At 47.8% G+C, this 20,649-nt stretch overlaps 2 protein-coding genes across 2 annotated transcripts in view; one reads left to right on the top strand and one right to left on the bottom strand.

The window, feature by feature from the left end:
• dpp7 (dipeptidyl-peptidase 7) overlaps positions 1 to 3,452 on the top strand; it is a 32,376-nt gene extending 28,924 nt beyond the window's left edge. The window contains exon 14 of the mRNA XM_083912184.1: positions 243 to 3,452. The gene's annotated coding sequence lies outside the window, so the exon portion shown is untranslated. The remainder of the gene's footprint in view (positions 1 to 242) is intronic.
• man1b1b (mannosidase, alpha, class 1B, member 1b) lies at positions 3,448 to 20,589 on the bottom strand. Its single transcript, XM_083912183.1, has 14 exons — positions 20,357 to 20,589; positions 18,046 to 18,165; positions 16,464 to 16,563; positions 15,777 to 15,889; positions 15,046 to 15,185; positions 13,684 to 13,793; positions 13,413 to 13,589; positions 12,022 to 12,170; positions 11,078 to 11,266; positions 8,880 to 9,070; positions 5,962 to 6,082; positions 4,766 to 4,960; positions 4,481 to 4,612; positions 3,448 to 4,073 (listed from the first exon to the last, which is right to left on the bottom strand). The coding sequence occupies exons 2-14, from the start codon at positions 18,148 to 18,150 to the stop codon at positions 3,867 to 3,869; spliced, it is 1,929 nt and encodes a 642-aa protein (XP_083768309.1). The 5' UTR covers positions 18,151 to 18,165; positions 20,357 to 20,589; the 3' UTR covers positions 3,448 to 3,866.
• Between the last annotated feature and the right edge of the window lie 60 nt (positions 20,590 to 20,649).

The following is a 20,649-nucleotide window of genomic DNA, read 5'->3' as shown; positions in this document are numbered from 1 at the left end:
TGGTTAAAGACGGAGTCGGTCTGAGTCCAGTTCACTGGTTCTGGAGAATTTCACTGTAATAAAAAGCTGAATTACATTAATCTGAAGTGTGTGTGTGTGTGTGTGTGTGTGTGTGTGTGTGTGTGTGTGTGTGTGTGTGTGTGTGTGTGTGTGTGTGTGTGTGTGTGTGTGTGTGTGTGTGTGTGTGTGTGTGTGTGTGTGTGTGTGTGTGTGTGTGTGTGTGTGTGTGTGTGTGTGTCCAGATCCCTGCAGACCTGCTGTTCATGAGTCAATGATCAACAAACACGATTCTGTTCAATAAAATCTCTTTAATTTCTACATTTGTACAAAATTAAAGCCGACCCAGCGTTTTTTATTCACCCTAACATGAAACAAAAGCAGAAGACACGGGACCCCCTGGGTAACGACGTGTGTGTGCCGTGACGTGTGTGTGTGTGTGCTGTGACGTGTGTGTGTGTGCTGTGACGTGTGTGCGCTGCGACGTTTGACGTGTGTGTGTGGGCTGTGACGTGTGTGTGTGTGTGGGCTGTGACGTGTGTGTGTGTGCGCTGTGACGTGTGTGTGACATGACGTGTGTGTGCGCTGTGACGTGATGAATCGAACACCTGCACGTCTTTGGACTGTGGGAGGAAACCGGAGAACCCGGAGAAAACCCACGCAGACACGGGGACAACATGCAAACTCCACACAGAAGGGCCCCAGCCGGGATTCGGACCTAGAATCCCTTGCTGTGAGGCGACAGTGCTAACCACCACACCACCGTGCCGACCTCATTTTGAACCCTCACTGGTGACATTGTGATTAAAAAGCACTGAAAATATCTCCTTTGATAGTTTTGCCTTTGGAGAAATGTCTTTTACAACCAAACGTTACCAAACACCGGGTCGATTAGATTTTCAGAGTGGCTTTGGCTCAGGAGGGACGCTGACGTCCATCCAGGGAGGGGAGGGGGGCGCACACACACACACACACACACACACACACACGGAGGCCCTGCAGGCAGGAGGAGAGGATGCACACTGGGGGAGATTAGCATTATGTAAACGGATGCTGGATTTGAGGGACCGCTGGAAAAATATAAATCCTTATTTTATGAACGTGTCGTTAAAAAATCGTCATGTGACGTGTAGCAAATGTGTAGCGCGTGCACGTGTAGGAAACCTGCAGCGTGTGCACGTGTGTAGGAAACCTGCAGCGCGTGCACGTGTAGGAAACCTGCAGCGTGTGCACGTGTAGCAAACCTGCAGCGCGTGCACGTGTGTAGGAAACCTGCAGCGCGTGCACGTGTAGCAAACCTGCAGCGCGTGCACGTGTGTAGGAAACCTGCAGCGTGTGCACGTGTGTAGGAAATCTGCAGCGCGTGCACGTGTAGGAAACCTGCAGCGTGTGCACGTGTGTAGGAAACCTGCTGCGCGTGCACGTGTAGCAAACCTGCAGCGTGTGCACGTGTGTGGGAAACGGAGATTAACAGCCTGTTGACTTGTGAATGTTGTCTGGAGCGACATTAAAGGCACACGTGAAACACCACCGAAGAAGAAACGCACAGAATATACAAACGGTATTTACAGGAATGATGTCACTGATACACAAACTCACACCTACAAACCAAAACGGTTCATTAGATTTAAAACACAAACTGAGACAAACTGAGACAAACTCACCAAGACAAAAGACAAAGCGAGTAAAGCAACGTTCAGTGGAACGAGCCGCTGCTCACAACAAAATATACACATTTAAAAAAACACCAGAGATCAAAAACAGAAGCTTCACAGTTCAAACATTAATCTGCTGCTCGGCAACGACTGGAGTCAGACCAGAGTACCATGCTGCGTTCATGTCACGTGGGAATAAAGACACACGCCAGACTCGAGTTCAGTAACACACCCGTCGTCCCCAAAGCAGCGAACACGTAAGTGAGTTTATCACCGAGCCACGACGGGTTCAGAGCCCAGTGATGTCACTTCCTTTAAGCGGGTGGCGGCCGTGTCGCCTTCCTGTTTTACGACGTATGTTATTTTAAATAATAAGCGCCCAATAAAACTGTTTTACCGGGTTAAAAGTTGAAAGAAGCTTGTGGAATACGGTCTAAGACGAATCATGACAGTAAAGTTGAGGTGCTTCTTTACACACGTTCGATTCCTGCATTAATCAACTGCAGCTCTGCTCTTTTACAACATTACACAAAATGACCGTAGACATCAGAAGAACACGGGAGCTGCCGCAGCGTTAATGGCACATTAAGTACACGATTCACACTCTGGGACCCGGTTTCTAAAGATCCAGTTTTCAGGCTCCGATAACGCCGGCTGCGTGTGGAGGGTCGGCCAAAGCGATACAAAGCAGTTACAGGAAAACGCGTCTCCGTGTGGACGGGCGCTCACTTTTGAAGTTGCGTGACAGCTCGTTCCTCCGTTGGTGATAAAAACACTTAATACATGTGAAACGTCACAAACACGACCTGAAGCTGCTCCTCAGCTCCGCCCTCTCGTCCACATAAAGTCAAATAAAGTCACGTCTGGCTGCAGAAACACGAGAAAGCGACGGCCAAACTTTCATTCGTTCATCTTCAACCGCTTGTACCTGTCAGGGTCACGGGGGGCTGTACCCGATCCCAGCTGACATCGGGTGTGAGTCATCAATGAACCGAACACCTGCACGTCTTTGGACTGTGGAGGGAAACCGGAGAACCCAGAGAAAACCCACGCAGACACGGGGACAACATGCAAACTCCACACAGAAGGGCCCCAGCTGGGATTCGAACCAGGAACCCTCTCACTGTGAGGCAACAGTGCTAACCACCACACCACTGTGTGCTCCGACGGCCAAACTTGAGGCTTCAAAACAGCGATCCACAAACCGGTGAGTGACGTCACCGGGGCTGCGTCCATGCACATCACCCGACCACGGAAAACACACGTTCAGCAAACTTTAGAAGCTGCTGACGTTCACTGCCCGACCGGACATCGCCATCCGTCATGTCGCGACGTTACAACACTTTCTACTACTCGACCAGAAGTGTGGGCTGTGCGCGTAGTGAACTCACGTTTCCCGTATGACATGAATGCAGCATGGGACAGAAAATACACGGAGCGAGCGCTCACTCACGCCCCGTCGGGACGCGTTGGCTTTACTTCCTGTTTCAGGCAGAAGGAGGAGGAGGAGGACGTCTGAGAAGAGTTCCAGCCGGAGCACTTGATGACTATAATACACAGTGTGATGAGGAGTTAGCTTTCGTCTCGTGTCCCTGAAGACACGTCCGCAGAGGGGTCGGGTGGAGGCGCAGCGGGCGGGGGGTCGCTTTAGGTTCACACGGCTGCTGCCGGGGGACATTTTGCTACAGAGGCTGACGTTCAAATGGTCATTTTTTTGTTAGGAATAGAAACGTACGCAGCATCGAGCGAAAATAGAAGCTGCTTCGAACTGATCAGGATGAGCTTTGCGACACCTGTGTCAGTCCAAGCCCACGCTCCTCCCCCCACCCCCCTGCCCCCGCCCCCGCACCTCCACGTGGGATTAAGACACCTTTGATTCAAGTCACAGTCAGGTTTCACTATAATGCCGATGGATGGTGAGGAGGGCAGAGGCCTTCCTCCGCTCCTCCACCGACAAACGCCATCGCTACTGGAGGACGAGTCAGATACATAAACAAGGCCACACACTGAGGCGGGCGGAGCCGCGGCTGTGAGCACGTAGCAAACAAGTGATCCGTAGAAAGGAGGCTTTTTCCATCTGGTCCGTGTTCAGGGGTCGTTTTGTTTTCAGTCAAAGAGACAGAAGACAAAGGAATCATCGTGGTGTCAGACCAACCCTGAGATTTGTGTTGTGTTTACATGTACAGTTTGTGTGTGTGTCTGTGTGTGTGTGTGTCATGCGGTGGAGGGCCATATAGGCAGCGGGTGGGCCTCGGTGTTGAACACGTACTGGTCTAGGCTGATGAGGTCGGGGTCGTCCGAGAAGAGCAGGTACAGGTATTTCAGGGTCTCCCCCAGGAAGAAGCTCTCCATCTTGTCCCGGGGGCTGGTGTAGTCGGGGTCACGCACGTTATTGATGGAGGTGTAGCCGCCGGAGGAGATCTGAGGGGAGTAAACCACACTGATATCATCCACACACTGCTTTTATACATTTAGATTTAGTCCGTAGACATAAATGCTCATTAGTTGAGTCACATTTGAGTCTTTTTTATCCTTCATAGTTCCAAACTCTGAACCTTGAGGTCCAGTTTTAGTCTCACTCCTGTGTCAAATGTTCTTTTTAAGTCTTCAGATTTAATCGTTCGTGTTTATTTTGGTCATTTAAGTCAAAGTTATTCGATGTGATGAACACAGGTGGACGCAGTGAGAGCTCCTCCCTGAGCTCCCCGGATGATGTTCAGGTCATTTGTATCCAGAATTATCATTAACAAACACACACGGCACTGTGTTTTAGAACATCAAAGGGTTATTTACCCACCTAAGACATGTATTGATTCCTTTTGACTGACCTTGGTGTACTTGTTAAAGTTTTGGAGAATCTCCCAGCCCCAGTCCTGGTACTTGGGGTCCTTGGTGAACCTGTACAGGTAGAAGAGACTCTCCACCGTCTCTGGTCGTAGGAGGTTGTGCCTGTCTGCAAGCTGTCGTCGTCACAGTGGATACAAAGCACACAAGCAGTCAATGAAGAGCCAGAAAGAGATTTGGAGTCTGCAGAGGATACTAGTGCATAGTTAGGAGGGAACACTCTCTCTCACACACTGTGCGCTCGCCCCTGCAGCTCTGTCTCTACCCACCTTTACGTCGATATCTCGGGTGCTGCCCTGATGCGTGTTAAAGTGGACGATCTCTGGACTGAGGCCTGTCTCCATCTGCGCGTACATCTGGTAGCAGCTCTCCATCAGCTGTTTGGCCAGATCCATGTGATCGGCAGGAAGGCCGTTGTGGGCACCGAGAGCCAGAGTGCCCGGCAGAAAACACACGAGATGGTCCTGAAAAAACACACACAGTGCACACAAGAACACTTAACAGCTGTTTTAACTTCAACTTCTGTCTGTCTGTCTGTCCCTCTGTCCCTCCATCTCCCTCACAAAGCAACAACAGGCACCAAGTAACTGCAGCAGACTCGATTGTTTATGACTGAATTACAAAGCGACTGTGATAAACTAGTGAATAAGTCCTCTGACATACACTGGAGATCACAATTAGGGTTATTAATACTTGATTTAGTCTGAAATATTGTTATTTTTATTGTTCAGATTTGATAGAATCTCCACTGTGGCTTAACACGGCCGTACTAGCATGATTTTTTTAAATAACCTGTTTGTGCTCATTGAGAAATGTTGCATTTGAGGCAGCGGAGCCTCTTGGATCGCCAAAGGCTCTTGGATCCCCGCAGGTGGATGGACGGACACGAGGCCCATACATCTGCCCGTGGAGCTAAGGTTTGCAATCTGCATCCAAGGTATAGTTCTGGCGTCATGAACCCAGCGTCAGTCAGCCCCAGATGAGTCTGTGTCACTAAAATCGCAGACAGACGCATCAGAATGGTGGGTGTAGTTATCATCTCTTATTAGCTTCTGTTGTTTGTTAGCGTGTTAGCTTGTAACCGTCCACTCTGAGCTGGAGGTTTTAGGTTTCTTTGCTGGTGTTGCGTCAAATTTTGACAGTCCAACTCAGCTGAGTTTGTTTGAATCTCAGAGCTCAGAGAAGTGCACAGACATCTCCTCCTCCAGGAGATGAATGTGAAAACACATCTCTAGTGACAAACTTTGCTCAGATACAAGTCTCTATAGTCAGTGTCAGACATTTTAAAGGACAGAAACAGTCAGGTATTAGCTCCACATGAGTGTACTTCTAATGAATGTATCTGCTGCCTGTTCCAGTCTGGGTCGGTTCGGGTTGACAGACCAACTGGAGTAACCGAAGGTTCACAGATAACAGAGTAGAGAGCAGCAGGAGAAGCTTGAGGATGGTGTTGAATATTACTGACCATTTTAGGGCTGAACTGTCCGTGTGAGAGCTCTCCAACAAAGGTGAGGCCATTAGGGGAAGACTTCTGCAACAGGTTCTTCTTCACACCCTCAACGGCCTGCAGATAGTCCTCCAAGAGCCTAAAGACACACAGAGACTGAACGTCACTTCAGGAACAACATCCACTGTTTTACAATGAAAGGAATCAGATGAATGAAGACGTGTCACAGGTCGGCATAGCTCAGATCATGGAGTGGAGAAACGCAACTCTTTGGAGACGTGCATGCTATGAGCTGAAGAGGTCAGTTTCTGAAGGGATCTCAGTGTAAATAAAGAACTGATGTTTAACTGAATGCTGCCTTTAAAAGGTGAATAATGCCGATAGTGAATAACTCTGAGGCTCACAGTGATTAATGTGCATAACTGTTAGAAATACATCAACGGACGACCATTAAAAGTGAGTATTTTGCGTTCAATACAAAATGATTCATATTTAAGTCAAGTAAACAAAAAGAAATCAAGTACTTTTAACAATGTGTACTTTTATCATCCGTACCGTACCCAAACAGGTTTCACGGCTAAAGTCTAGTTCCTTTGACCAGTGTGAGTGCAACCGTACTGCGCCTAGCAGCGGTGCGCTTGCCGTCCACGGCCCGTTTGGGAGAGGTGGGCTTTAGTAAAGCACGTTTGCACGTGTACGAGCGTGTGCACGTGTACGAGCACGAGGCCTACGGCGGTTCTGAGGTCATTTCCTGTGCGCCTGTTGGGACGTAGAAAAAAGAAGGAGGGACCATGCGCGGACATTTAAACAATGGCGGTAAAAGGTTCACGTTGGTGTGATGCGGAGGTGGAGTGTTTACTGCAGATTTGGTCGATGAAAAGATTCAAAAACAGTCGACAAGACGCACAAAAACTCCGAGGTCTACGGAAAGATCTGGAAACAAAGCCACGCATCGCCATGACGTCATCAATGCGTGTGACGTGTTACGGCGTGATGACGTATATGCAGCAAGAAGCATTCTCCGAGGCCCAGGTAGTGTGAGTACAAACAGGCCTGGAGGGGGGGACAAGAGCCCTAAAGCACGGGGCACGGGACGGAGGCACAGTGGGAGGGCGCCCTAAACCACTCTCCACAGATAATTCAGACTCTGAAAGCTGCTTAATCTAAGCCTTCGTCCCGAAGCCCTGCTGAGAGTCTCCAGCGGATTGCTGTTCCAGTTTATTAATCTTTCATCAATCCAGCGCAGGATCGTGATTGGGGGAGCTGGGGGTGGGGGGCTGGTGCTTAGGTCAGACCTGGGAAAATTAAAGCCTGCGGGCCTCTGGAAGGTTCCATGTGGCCCATGAGACCCTCATGAGCACTTAACACTGCTATTTTAAAGAGCAGTCGATGTAATTTTGCCAATCACAGTCCAGTGCGGCAGCACCAACACTGACCGACTGTATCAGACCTGTGTCCTCTCTAATGTCGAGCTGACTTGTGTCGTGCTGGTGATGTGGGAGGCAGTGGAGCTCAGGCACTCTTACACAGATCTGAGTCAGCGTTATACTGTACGTTACTCAGTCCACAGAGGAGGAAGAGGCACTGAGAAGATCAAGTGGAAGCACGGTACACCACCCTGATACAGCCGTTTACTTCACCCTGGGGGTTCGCTAAAAGCACAGCTTAATGACATTTGATCCTAATCCTGGAGAATCAGTCAGTGCCACCAGCGCACGACAAGATGCAGAGAGTGGGACAGTGCTTTAACGTTAAAGACGCTTCAGCCGTTAATTACTATCTGCTTGTAAATGGAATGAGTCATTTCCCAAATCATGTTAAATTGTTTCCATTTTTAAAATATCAGTGACACACCCACCTTAAATGAAGCGCTTCATCTTCCAAAACCATGTCCACATTTCTAACTCACAGTTATTCTGAATTCATTTAAAAGTAAATCTTCTATTCAAGGACTAATTTCCAAATTGGAGATACACTTTAAAGGGGGAGAAGTTCAGCATCCATGAGGAACTCGGAGTAGAGCCGCTGCTCCTTTGCGTTGAAAGGAGCCAGTTGAGGTGGTTCAGGATCATCTGGTAAGGATGAACCCTGGGCGCCTCCCTAGGGAGGTGTTCCAGGCACGTCCAGCTGGGAGGAGGCCTCGGGGAAGACCCAGGACCAGGTGGAGAGATTAGATCTCCACACTGGCCTGGGAACGCCTCAGGATCCCCCAGTTAGAGCTGGTTAATGTGGCCCGGGAAAGGGAAGTTTGGGGTCCCCTGCTAAAGCTGCTGCCCCAGAGACCCGACCCCGGATAAGAGGCTGAAGATGATGTAAATGACACGGGTCACCTTAAATCAAACTACAACTATTGTGTAGTTCCCCTGAGGAAGAACGCGCCACTGTATCACTGATCAGCTGATCACGGCGAACGAAACCCATTCAGAGTCACACCGTCTGTCTCCGAAATCTCTCTCGGGCCTTTTTTTTGTAACGGAGACACGACGAGTGAACAGACATTTGAGAGGGCCGAGCGGCCGCTCTATAGGGCTGGTGGGAACACGACTTATCTCAGGGGACAAAAGAGGCCCTGCTCTCCCACAGGCTCATTTTCTACCCAGTCAAACAGCCTCAAAATGCAAATTAGGGCAGTTTCTGGTGAGATAGACCCGCCTCATTCCAGGTAGGCGACCATAATGGAAACGCACTTATTCTCTGCGGCCCTGAGGTTCTCCGACAGGGGGGCCATAAGAACCGAATGCGGCCTCCCCGTGCGTTTTAGTTCTACATGTGGTTTGGTTAAAAGGCCAGCACCGGAGGACCTCAGGGTCCACGAGGGACGATAGGGTGAAAGCATTGCAGATTGAGACATTTAAAAACTAGTAAGAGAACCTTAAAACTGGTCCTCAACATGGTCACAATCATGAATAGTAGTGTGCATCTCTAGTCCGACTCACTGGTCCTCCTTCTTGCCTCCCTGGATCCACTGCTTCAGCAGGTACTCGTAGTAGCTGTCAGCTCTGGCTCCCAGCGTGTAGATGCCCTGGTGGGTGAACTGTCCGTTGTTTGTGTTGATGAACATCGGCACGAGACCGTCCAGCTTGCCGTCCAGCTTGTGAACCTGTTTCATGACCTCAGCCACCACAGCCTGGAAAACAAAGGTCAGGGCTCGGGTGAATTACGCTGTGGGGATTCTTGGGAACATGAGTTCAGTGACTAAAAATAACAGTAGATAAAAATACTAAATTACAAGAAAGACCCACACGACCCTGGTCCATAGAGTAACAAATGATCTTACTACAATATAAATTCAACAAGTCCAGTCCTTCATAGAGAAAAATAAGATCTTGGGCTCTGAACTGTTCAAATAGGTTTGTAAGAATGAGTTCCTGACATTAGCCGATTGTGCTTAAAGGCACATTTTGGTCAACAATAAACACAGATTATACATTATGCACTCGTGGGAGAAGCCCTGCTAAAGTTTGACCCCGCCCTAAAAATCAGCAGAACATGTGCTTCCATAAATTATGTGACGAGAGGAGAAGGTAAAATAATTATGGGAGCTGCTCTTGGCCACAGTGAGAGGAATAAAAACGGTCAGAAGATAATGATTCATCAACACACCCTCCTTTTCTGTGCTCTTACACAGCAAACCAGCTTCACCGTCGGTTTTAAACAGCCAGGCTACGACACACATGAGAATTAAACTATATGTGTGTGTGTCTGAAACTGTGTTACCTTTGCCTTGTGCCTGTTTTGCCAGGACACTTTAATCTCAAAGGGTCTTCCCTGGTCAAATAAATGTTAATTAAATAAACACAAAGTAAGAGGATCCCCTGTTTGGTTGCTAATTTGGAAAATAATGTGGCATTTTATTTCTTCTAGGTTTGAAGCATATGGTTAGGTGAGGGGTCTGCAACCCGCGGCTCTCGGGCCTCATGCGGCTCTTCACTCCCTTTTCAGTGGCTCCTGCAGCTTTGCCAAAAAATAACATGGGAATGAATTATGTGTTTTTTGCACAGTGGACGATCTTTCAAAGGGAGCACCTGTTCTCTTGGAGTTCAAGGTGATTGTTTAAAAATGTGTGTCACCTGCTACGGCTGTCGCTCAGCACCTTTCCCTGCTGATTCTGAGTTTATGACCCTGTGCCGTCAGGATGCTAACCGTGCTAACCGTAGCTAACCGTGGATAAACCCCCAAAAACACTTATCGGAGGAGAATAGAGGGTTGCATGGAGGGATCAATTTGCTTTAACTGCAAACATTGATGCTTACGCGTACGCTTGATATGTGGTGAGAAACTAGCAAACAACAGGTAATAATAATCATAATAGGAATGAAATGTCATTCATTCATTCATTCATTGATCTTCAACCGCTTATCCCTGTTGGAGTTGCGGGGGGGCTGGAGCCGATCCCAGCTGACATCGGGTGTGAGACGGGGTCCACCCTGGACAGGACGCCAGTCTATCACAGGACACATAGAGACGAACAGAGACAGACAACCATTCACACCTACGGGTGATTTAGAGTCATCAATGAACCCAACACCTGCACGTCTTTGGACTGTGGGAGGAAACCGGAGAACCCGGAGAAAACCCACGCAGACACGGGGACAACATGCAAACTCCACACAGAAGGGCCCCAGCCGGGATTCAAACCTGGAACCTTCTTGCTGTGAGGTGACAGTGCTGACCACTACACAACCGTGCAGGAATGCAATGTCAGTTTTCTTTATTTTTGTTCTATAATTTCATAAATGTGACAAACTGTAGTTTTTTATATATATATATAACTTTATATACAACTTTAGAAGCTGTGAGATCAAATCTGTTTTGCGGCTCCAGATACATTTTACTTGGCGAACAGGCGGGAAAATGGCTCTTCTGATAGGAAAGGTTGCAGAGCCCTGGGTCAGGGCATACAGTTAAGTGTGTTTGTCTAATAAAGACACAGTATTTCTAATGTTGGGCTAATTTGATGTGGCTTATTAAGTTTTATTACTGTACTGCAGCATAAAGTGCAACCCCATAACATTATGTTAGAAAATCCTAATGACGTCATGTTGTTTCTGCAGTACTTTAAAGGAAAGCTGAGCTGAGGTGGCCCCCTTTAAGGGCAGACCCTGGATCAGCATGTCGTAGCTCCTGGCGTTACCTGGTACTGTGGTTCCTGGGTGAGGCGGCTGAGCTCTCTGAACTCCAGCTGGATGCTTGTGACCTCGGCCACAGTGCTGTCTGAGGTCCAGCGAGGGGGGTGAGCTGTGCCTTTCCCGATGTTCACGTCAGAGTACGGGATCTTGGACGGGGTGTTGAAGGCTGGCATCAGCCTGGAGCCGATGTCTTTCTGCAGAGGAAGGATGCACATTACATGCAGGCGTTTGCAGCTGAGACACACTGAAAACCACAGATAAGTGCAGTTTACATGCAGTTTAATATTCGAGTTAGGGCACACTCACATGGTCCATCCGTTCCGTGCCCAAACACATTTCACAGCTAAAGTCTGGTTCCTTTGACCAGTGTGAGTGCAACCGTACCGCACCTAGCTGCGGCCCGCTTGCCGGCCACGGCCCGTTTGGGAGAGGTGGGCTTTGGTAAAGCACGTTTGCACATGTACGAGCACGAGCGTGCGCACGTGTACGAGCACGAGGCCTACGGCGGTTCTGAGGTAATTTCCTGTGCGCCTGTTGGGACGTAGAAAAAAGAAGGAGGGACCATGCGCGGACATTTAAAACAATGGCGGTGAAAGGTTCACGTTGGTGTGATGCGGAGGTGGAGTGTTTACTGCAGATTTGGTCGATGAAAAGATTCAAAAACAGTCGACAAGACGCACAAAAACTCAGAGGTCTACGGAAAGATCTGGAAACAAAGCCACGCATCGCCATGACGTCATCAATGCGTGTGACGTGTTACGGTGGATGACGTGTGGACAGCAAGAAGCATTCTCCGAGGCCCAGGTAGTGTGAGTACAAACGGGCCTGGGACACGGGGGGGGGGAGTAACCTAAAACACGAGGCGCGGTGCGGAAGGACAGTGTGAGTGCCCCCTAAGTGTGCTTGAGAGACACCTGCAGTTCACAGATGAGTGCACGTGTTGACTCACAGCTTTCTCCAGGAACAGGTCGTCTCCGGTGAGATGGTAGGTGCTCAGGAGGCCTCCCAGGATGCGGATGGTGCTTTCAAAAAGGTTTACATCCACATTCTTGTTGAACGTGAGCTCTGTGGCCACCCACGCCTTCGCTTCTTCAAATTCTGTAACACAACAATGGACCACTTCATCACGAATGTGTCAGTATGCAAAGTGGAAAACATTCGGTGCAACAGTTGCTGATAAAGTGCAGGTATCGGTGTCATAGCACATACTGAAGCGGTTGAGGGTGAGCTGAACCAGGGGTCTGCAACCTTTACTATCAAAAAGAGCCATTTTTCCCCCTCTTCCACCAGATAAAATTTGTCTGGAGCCGCAAAACAGATTTGATGTCGCAGCTTATAAATGTCTATATGTAGTTACATGATATCTACAACAAATATAGAACGAAAATAAAGAAAACTGTGGATATTTTATCCCTTTTATTACCTGTTATACAAAATATTGTTCGATAATTTCTCACCACATATCGAGCACACGGGGAGCCGCCATTATGCGAGAAACTCCAGATTAGCCACGTGCAGTGAAGGCGCTGGGCCGTAGACGAAGGATGTGACGCATATTTTAGTTCTGCATAATATATTTTTTTAATGGACTTGGACTTATAAAGCGTCTTTCTAGTCTTCTGACTACTCAAGGCGCTTTCACAGTGTTTGTCACATTCACCCGTTCACACAGACATTCACACTGATGGCAGTGGACATCTTCAGACCATCTAATCTAATGTAACCATTCACACCACATTTACACACCCATGCGCAGCACGCAGAGCAATTCAGGGTTCAGTGTCTTGCCCAAGGACACTTCGACATGTGGACCGGGGGAGGTGGGGATCGAACCGCCAATCTCTCGAATGGAGGACGACCCACTCTGTCTCTGAGCCACAGTCGCCTCGAACTCCAAGATAACAGGTGTTCCCTTTGAAAGATTGTCTCCATGTGGCCGAAGAGCCGCGGGTTGCAGACCCCTGAGCTAAACAAGCTTAATGTAAGAGTTTCTGCTGACATCATGGTTTGAGTCTCGTCCTGTTATTGAGTCAAATCTGACTCCAGCTCCTCTGAGCGGCTGCTGCTGCTGCATGGAGCAGAGCGAGGGAGCGTTGAGACATGAAAATGACCTAAATGGGTTTGATTTCTTTTGTTTTTCTAACCACAGTTGGGTCTTGAGTAAGAACACAGTCAGTCTCAACACCTGAAACACAGACTACTGCAGCAAACCTGTACAAATGTTTGTAACTTCTAAGATCATCGTACGGTTTGTTGGTTTATCTGACAACCCATTTATCACAGCAATGACCCAGTCAAGAGGTAACAGTTCAAAGTTATAAGGCACACAGGTCAGTCTACCTTTCTTAAGCCCCATGATCCACATGGTATCCAGGGAGTCGATGAGTGTCAAACCCAGGCCAAACCACTCGCTGTAGGACTTGGATAGAGGCCTGAGCTCATCGTGGCCCCACGCAAAGTCTTTGTAACCCTTCCACGCATGTCGGAAAGAATCTTTCACCCCCTCCAGCCTCGTTTCTGGAACACAGAATACACACAACAGGCCCGGTCATCCAAGTCTACAGAAAACTACTTACTCAACAAAGAGAGTGGTGAATCAAACATCAGATACCTGTCTCATTTGCTGATTTGGCTTCGTGGTTGGAAGGTGTGTCCTCCTTATCTGCCCCGTCCTTGGTGCCTTCTGTGGCCTGGTCAGTGTCGATCACCGCTCCATGCCAGCTGAAAGTCACCAGAGCATTAAAAAAGAAAAGATACGAATAAATCACAGTTCAGACCAATGATTCGCCACGCTGGACTGGACTCAAACCGGCGGGTGTCGTCACCTGTGATTCAGCTCGTCAAATCTCACGCAGCTGGTTAAAGAACTTAACACACGTCGCCTGTTTCAACAGCCAATCAAGTCTTAGCAAAGGCCGCTGGTCAAGTCACTTAGGGCGCAATCACGCTGTTCCTCCGTCCCGTGCCCCGTGCTTTAGGGTCCTTGTCCCCCCCTCCAGGCCCGTTTGTACTCACACTACCTGGGCCTCGGAGAATGCTTCTTGCTGCCTATACGTCATCACGCCGTAACACGTCCCACGCATTGATGACGTCATGGCAATGCGTGGCTTTGTTTCCAGATCTTTCCGTAGACCTCGGAGTTTCTGTGCGTCTTGTCGACTGTTTTTGAATCTTTTCATCGACCAAATCTGCAGTAAACACTCCACCTCCGCATCACACCAACGTGAACCTTTCACCGCCATTGTTTTAAATGTCCGCGCATGGTCCCTCCTTCTTTTTTCTATGTCCCAACAGGCGCACAGGAAATGACCTCAGAGCCGCCGTAGACCTCGTGCTCGTACACGTGCGCACGCTCGTGCTCGTACACGTGCAAACGCGCTTTACAAAAGCCCACCTCTCTCAGACGGGCCGTGGCCGGCAACCATACCGCTCCTAGGTGCGGTACGGTTGCACTCACACTGGTCAAAGGAACTAGACTTAAGCTGTGGAACCTGTTTGGGCACGGTACGGATGGACAGTGTGAGTGCGCCCTTACAAACTCTTTGTTTGGCTTGGTTTAAAGGCCGTTTTGGACAGAGGCTCAACAAGCGTGTGTGAGAGAGAGAGAGAGAGGGTCGAGCGAGCAATACAATGAATAAGGAGAGCGAGCGCCGTAAACCAGAACAAAGCAGTGAATCAGGGAAATAAAACAGTATTTTTGTCGTTTCATCACAACTAGAACTGCAGCTGTAGCGAGTATCTCAAGTTTCAAAAGTCAGAGGCTAGAGCAGAAGTACAGAGAGTCGTTGCTATGGAGATGATACATCGCCTCGCCTCGTCTCACTGGTGTGAACTGGCAGGGTTCAGAACGCTGCAGACCTGAACGTTGCAGGTACTCGTCACGATGCAAATCTTTGGACTGAACTGGACTTAAGAGAACAAAACTAATTGTTGTGATTGTCGTGTGTGGCTGTGATCCCACCCCGAGCCTCACCTGATGACTCCTTCCTCCTCCTCCCGTTCTTTTTTGCTGCTGTCAGCTGCCTTTTCCTCGACAGCTGCAACTGAAGCATTCCCCTGCTTCTGAAGGCGATTGTGAAGGACGGGCGGCCCTCTCTTATTGGATAATTTCTTCTGTGACAAATGGGCGACATAAACAACTTTAAGCATTTAAATCTTTTTGTCGAGGAAGAAAAGTGATCTCCATTACAGGTCAATGTTGAACACACACCCCCACTCTGCTGATCCTGCAGCTAAGGATATATCAGCGCTAATGTGACTGACTAACTGTGCAGTGACTACATTTTCAACATGACCTTACACATTAATGTTATGCTGTCACTCATTTTGAAGCCGGTGCAGTCAAAATGCCACCACGGCCATAAAAAATACTCGTTTCTGATTGGTTCACAGGTGTCTGTTTAAATTGGATTTTAGGAGCCATATAAAGCAGTTTGTGCCGACATACTAAATCAGCGCACCGGGGATATTAAACAGGATGTAACCATGGCAACAGCACATGCACTTGAGCACTTCTTCCCTAACCACATCAAACTGAGCTCTGACTAAATGAATCAGGATCGACCACGAAGCTTCACCGTCTCAGGCTTTTCAAGTGTCCCTGATAAACACGCTCTCGTGCACTTTGAGGTCACCTCAAAATAGAGAAAGTAGAAAGTAGAAAATCTGTGCTACCCTTCAAAGAACACAGGAAGATATAGAAACCTGTTCTGGCGCTGGTGGTGGTGGTCCTTGTTTGACAGGCTCAGGCAGCACAGGAGGGATGACGGGCCTCAGGATGCTGTTGCTGTCTGCGTCCTGGTCTCCGTCTGTAAGGCCTCAACACACAGACACACATATTGGGTATTACAGTATTACACATACTCCACAGGAGCCCCCGCCAAACTGATGAATCATCAACATGCTTACGAGTCGTAACGGCACCTAACAAAAACATAACATTTTTCATTCATTCATTCATTCATCTTCAGCCTCTTGTCCCTGTCGGGGTTGTGGGGGGCTGGAGCCGATCCCAGCTGACATCGGGCGTGAGGCGGGGTCCACCCTGGACAGGACGCCAGTCTATCACAGGACACATAGAGACGAACAGAGACAGACAACCATTCACACCTACGGGTGATTTAGAGTCATCAATGAACCGAACACCTGCACGTCTTTGGACTGTGGGAGGAAACCGGAGAACCCGGAGAAAACCCACGCAGACACGGGGAGAACATGCAAACACCACACAGTGGGAGGACCCCAGCTGGGATTCGAACCAGGAACCCTCTTGCTGTGAGGCGAAAGTGCTGTAGAAATTCTACAACTCCAGCTCCTAGGACGCTCTGACAGCAGCCAGTGGCTCGGACTCCTGGGACAGCATGTGGGATGTGTGATGTTGAAGAGTCTTACCTCTGAGGTGTTCAGTAACAGCGGGATAGGAAGCAATGCCACAGATAAAGAGGAGGACGAGGATCAGGCTCCGCTGCAGCCTGGACAGCTGCTTCCATTTCTGCAGGCACACAGAAGAGAGGGAGATGGAGAATAGTGCCAACTTCTATCCGGATCCTGGAGAATTGTTTCAGCTTTTTCTGGACCAACAGAGAAACTAATGGGTCTCATCACTTAGGGCGCACTCAGGTAGTTTAGGTAGTGTAGGTAAGTGGGTAGGTGTAGGTAAGTGGGTAGGTGGGTAGGGAGGTAGGGTAGGTGGGTAGGTGGGTAGGTAGGTAGGGTAGGGTAGGTGGGTAGGTAGGTAGGTGGGTAGGGTAGGTAGGGTAGGTGGGTAGGGTAGGTAGGGTAAGTGGGTAGGTAGGTAGGGTAGGTAGGTAGGGTAGGTAGGTAGGTAGGTAGCTAGGTAGGGTAGGTGGGTAGGGTAGGTGGGTAGGTAGGGTAGGTGGGTAGGGTAGGTGGGTAGGGTGGGTAGGGTAGGTGGGTAGGGTAGGTAGGGTAGGTGGGTAGGTAGGTAGGTAGGTGGGTAGGGTAGGTAGGGTAGGTGGGTAGGGTAAGTAGGGTAGGGTAGGTGGGTAGGTAGGTAGGGTAGGTAGGTAGGTAGGTAGGTAGGTAGGGTAGGTGGGTAGGTGGGGTAGGGTAGGTGGGTAGGGTAGGTAGGGTAGGTGGGTAGGGTAGGTGGGTAGGGTAGGTGGGTAGGTAGGTAGGTGGGTAGGGTAGGTGGGTAGGTAGGTAGGGTAGGTGGGTAGGGTAGGTGGGTAGGGTAGGTGGGTAGGGTAGGTGGGTAGGGTAGGTGGGTAGGTAGGTAGGTGGGTAGGGTAGGTGGGTAGGTAGGTAGGGTAGGTAGGTAGGTAGGTAGGTGGGTAGGGTAGGTGGGTGGGGTGGGTAGGTAGGTAGGGTAGGTGGGTAGGTAGGTAGGTAGGTAGGGTAGGGTAGGGTAGGTGGGTAGGTAGGTAGGTGGGTAGGGTAGGTGGGTAGGTAGGTAGGGTAGGTAGGTAGGTAGGTAGGTAGGTAGGTAGGTAGGTGGGTAGGGTAGGTGGGTGGGGTGGGTAGGTAGGTAGGGTAGGTGGGTAGGTAGGTAGGTAGGTAGGTAGGGTAGGGTAGGTGGGTAGGTAGGTAGGTGGGTAGGTAGGTAGGGTAGGTGGGTAGGGTAGGTGGATGGGTAGGGCAGGGTAGGTGGGTGGGGTGGGTAGGGAGGGAGGGTGGGTAGGTAGGTAGATGGATGGATAGATAGATACTGGTAATACAGACATGACATGTAGCATTATAATGATATTGCAGAGGGCCCAGTGAAAAATATGAGGTAAGTGTGATATGTAATGACAATGATTAGGGTATAAATAATATAAATATCATCAAACGCACAAAACCCAACTCTACATTACAACCCAGAAAAGAAGATGACCATGTACTCTGCGGATCCACTATATCTTTCCCCCCATGTGTGTTGGCAGATATCAGGAAGTACATCCAGCACTGGCACAGGAGCGGGGTCCTTATCTGGTCTCAGCAGGGCGGGAAACGAGAGCGCTCCCTCACTCACCCTCCAGCAGGACTGCCTCCTCCACTGCTTGCCGTTATTGTAACTCCCACTTCCTTGTCCAGCGAGGCTTATAGACACGTAGTCCTGTCGAGATGATGGGTGCATGTCTGTAACCCGGCCCTGGAGGAAGAGACGCAGGCAAGAGAGGTGTGAGTAAGAGAGAGAGGGGGGGGGGGGGGGGGGCAGCTGAATGGAGATAAGTGTGGTGATGTTTACCCAGATTATTTAAAGTCCAGTCACTTTATGAACAAAGGCGGCAACAACAGAAGCAAACTCAACTGATTTAGTTTCCTTAATATGTGCTGAGTAAGACCCAAATGTTCCCTATGATTCAGCTTTTTATTATTTTTCTCACACAAATCTGATCACAATGAAAATTACTGATACATCAAAACAAACAATAAATGCATTACAGGTTTTTAAAAATAGGGTTTTCTTTATCTCACCGGCACAATGTGTTATTTTATTTAATTTCCTTTGTATGTATTTGTAATTGATGTTTTTTATAGTGCAAATATATAAATAAATATATATTATGTTTATATTCATTGTTGTTTTTATGTAAATTAGCACATATGTATTTAGATCACGCCCTGTCTGCTCATAAGAACAAACTATTTAAAAAAACTTGTGTTACATTTTTGTCTGTCGACTCGGTCATTTTCATGGTGATTTCTGAAGGTTATCTTTTCTTCTTCTGGGCTTTTTTTCCATATTGAGGAAACAAAATCCGTTGAGTTTGCTTCGGATGCAACTTGTTGACTCCTATTTGGACGAGAGATGCACCGTCGGCTCCGATATTTACTAATTAGCTTGATATCGGACGAATGAGGCAGATTCATCGTTCCGTTCCAGTCATTTCTTTTTATTAATATCATACACAGCAACACAGTTACAGCGATCCAGTCACTTCAATTGTATTTCGTATTTGTGAACAAGTTAATTAAGCTACTTGTTGGCTGCTATATTTGATATAAGATTAGATGTTGAATATCTGTTTGCACTAAATATTTGACATGTTACTTCTGTTAATTTGTATTTATGAACACGTTAATGAAGCCGTTGTTTGTTGGGTTTCAGGCAGCTGCTGTATTTTATATTACATTTTAAAATATGATTGCAGTTCACTTTACATGGAAGTGTTATTTCTTTATTTTTGCTGCTAATGTTCACTTTGTTATTTGTTAATAAATGCATTTATATCTGTGTTACCTTTGTTTTAACGCGGATAAATGTTTACGTCAAGCCTGAAACCCTTTGTCATGTATCGGATGAAATCGGGAAAAACCGGAGAGTGCATCTCCACCCTTAACTACTTTAAGATTTTATATAAGATTAGATGTTGAATATCTGTTTGCACTAAATATTTTACATGTTACTTCTGTTTATTTTGGATTTTTGAAAAAGTCAATGAAGCCGTTGTTATTTATTTTTGCCGCCAATGTACACTGTATTTGTTAATAAATAATAAATACATTTATATCCGTGTTACCTTTGTTTTAACACGGATAAATGTTTATGTGAAGCCTGAAACCCTCACGCACATGGAAAAGTATACGCTTTATACATTCAACAGTAGGATCGGAATCGGATTAGATCGGGAAAACCGGAGCGTGCATCTCCACCTTTAACTACTTTAAGATTTTATATAAGATTCGATGTTGAATATCTGTTTGCACTAAATGTTTTACTTGTTACTTCTGTTTATTTTGTATTTTTTAACAAGTTAATGAAGCTTCTTGTTAGCTTTATTCATTCAACAGTAGGATCGGATCGATATCGGATGAAATCGGAAAAACTGGAGCATGCATCTCCACCTTTAACTACTTTAAGACTTTCAAAATAGCTGCTGTAACCTAAATAAACATAATAACATTTAATTACAGGCACATATAAGCACATATTCAGCTGTTTGGCACAACGTTAGCTGTCACTGATGGTGTTTACCTTCTTAAACTCATTATATATATATATTTCACAGCTTATCCAGCAGATATAACTTTTATGGAGGTGTCACAAACCACATTATTTACTAATAATACGTTATTTCACCGTACAGTCAAGAGAAATAACGTTAATAACGAGCACCGTCCTAGCGGCTACTTTGCCTTCACCTCGCCGCCTCGGAGTCACATTCCGACGGATTCCAGCCCAACTTTAGACCGAGGCATGGCTCGAGGCCTAAAACACAACCGGGTAAAACCGTGGACCGCTTTTTAAGTAAAGCAGAAACATTCATCCGGGGTTTACGGTGAGGTTTTAACGGACTTCCTAAAAAATAAACATAAACACGTTACTTCCGTTACGTTACCTTGTAAAGTATCCAGCGTTAACGTGAAGTTGGAGGTAAACCGCCAGGAGGACGTTAAATCGAAACTGCCGTTAGCTCGACGGTAACGGAACAGCCCCGGGGGTCTTCATGTAGAAAACACTTCACCGTGACCAGAAGCAACGAACCCGGTGGCTCTTGTCGTAAAAAATGCCCCAAAACCGGGTCAAAACACGGGCTAAAGGTGGTCCACTTGTGGCTTGTGATGCTCAACTGTCAACAGTGGGATTCAGGTGCACCCGTGATGCCTTCAGGGACCTCCTCGAAAAATCGGA

Source organism: Echiichthys vipera (assembly GCF_963691815.1).
Source record: "Echiichthys vipera genome assembly, chromosome: 4".
Taxonomy (NCBI): Eukaryota; Metazoa; Chordata; class Actinopteri; order Perciformes; family Trachinidae; genus Echiichthys; species Echiichthys vipera.
This window is presented reverse-complemented; position numbering and strand designations above follow the sequence as displayed.

Excerpts from the sequence above, each read along its gene's own strand:
- man1b1b (XM_083912183.1), bottom strand. The coding sequence starts at position 18,150 with ATGCACCCATCATCTCGACAGGACTACGTGTCTATAAGCCTCGCTGGA. Across the intron at positions 16,564-18,045 it reads GGAGGCAGTCCTGCTGGAGG|AAATGGAAGCAGCTGTCCAG; the intron begins GTGAGTGAGGGA and ends GTGTGCCTGCAG. Across the intron at positions 6,083-8,879 it reads GGAGGCAAGAAGGAGGACCA|GCTCTTGGAGGACTATCTGC; the intron begins GTGAGTCGGACT and ends GTGTGTCTTTAG.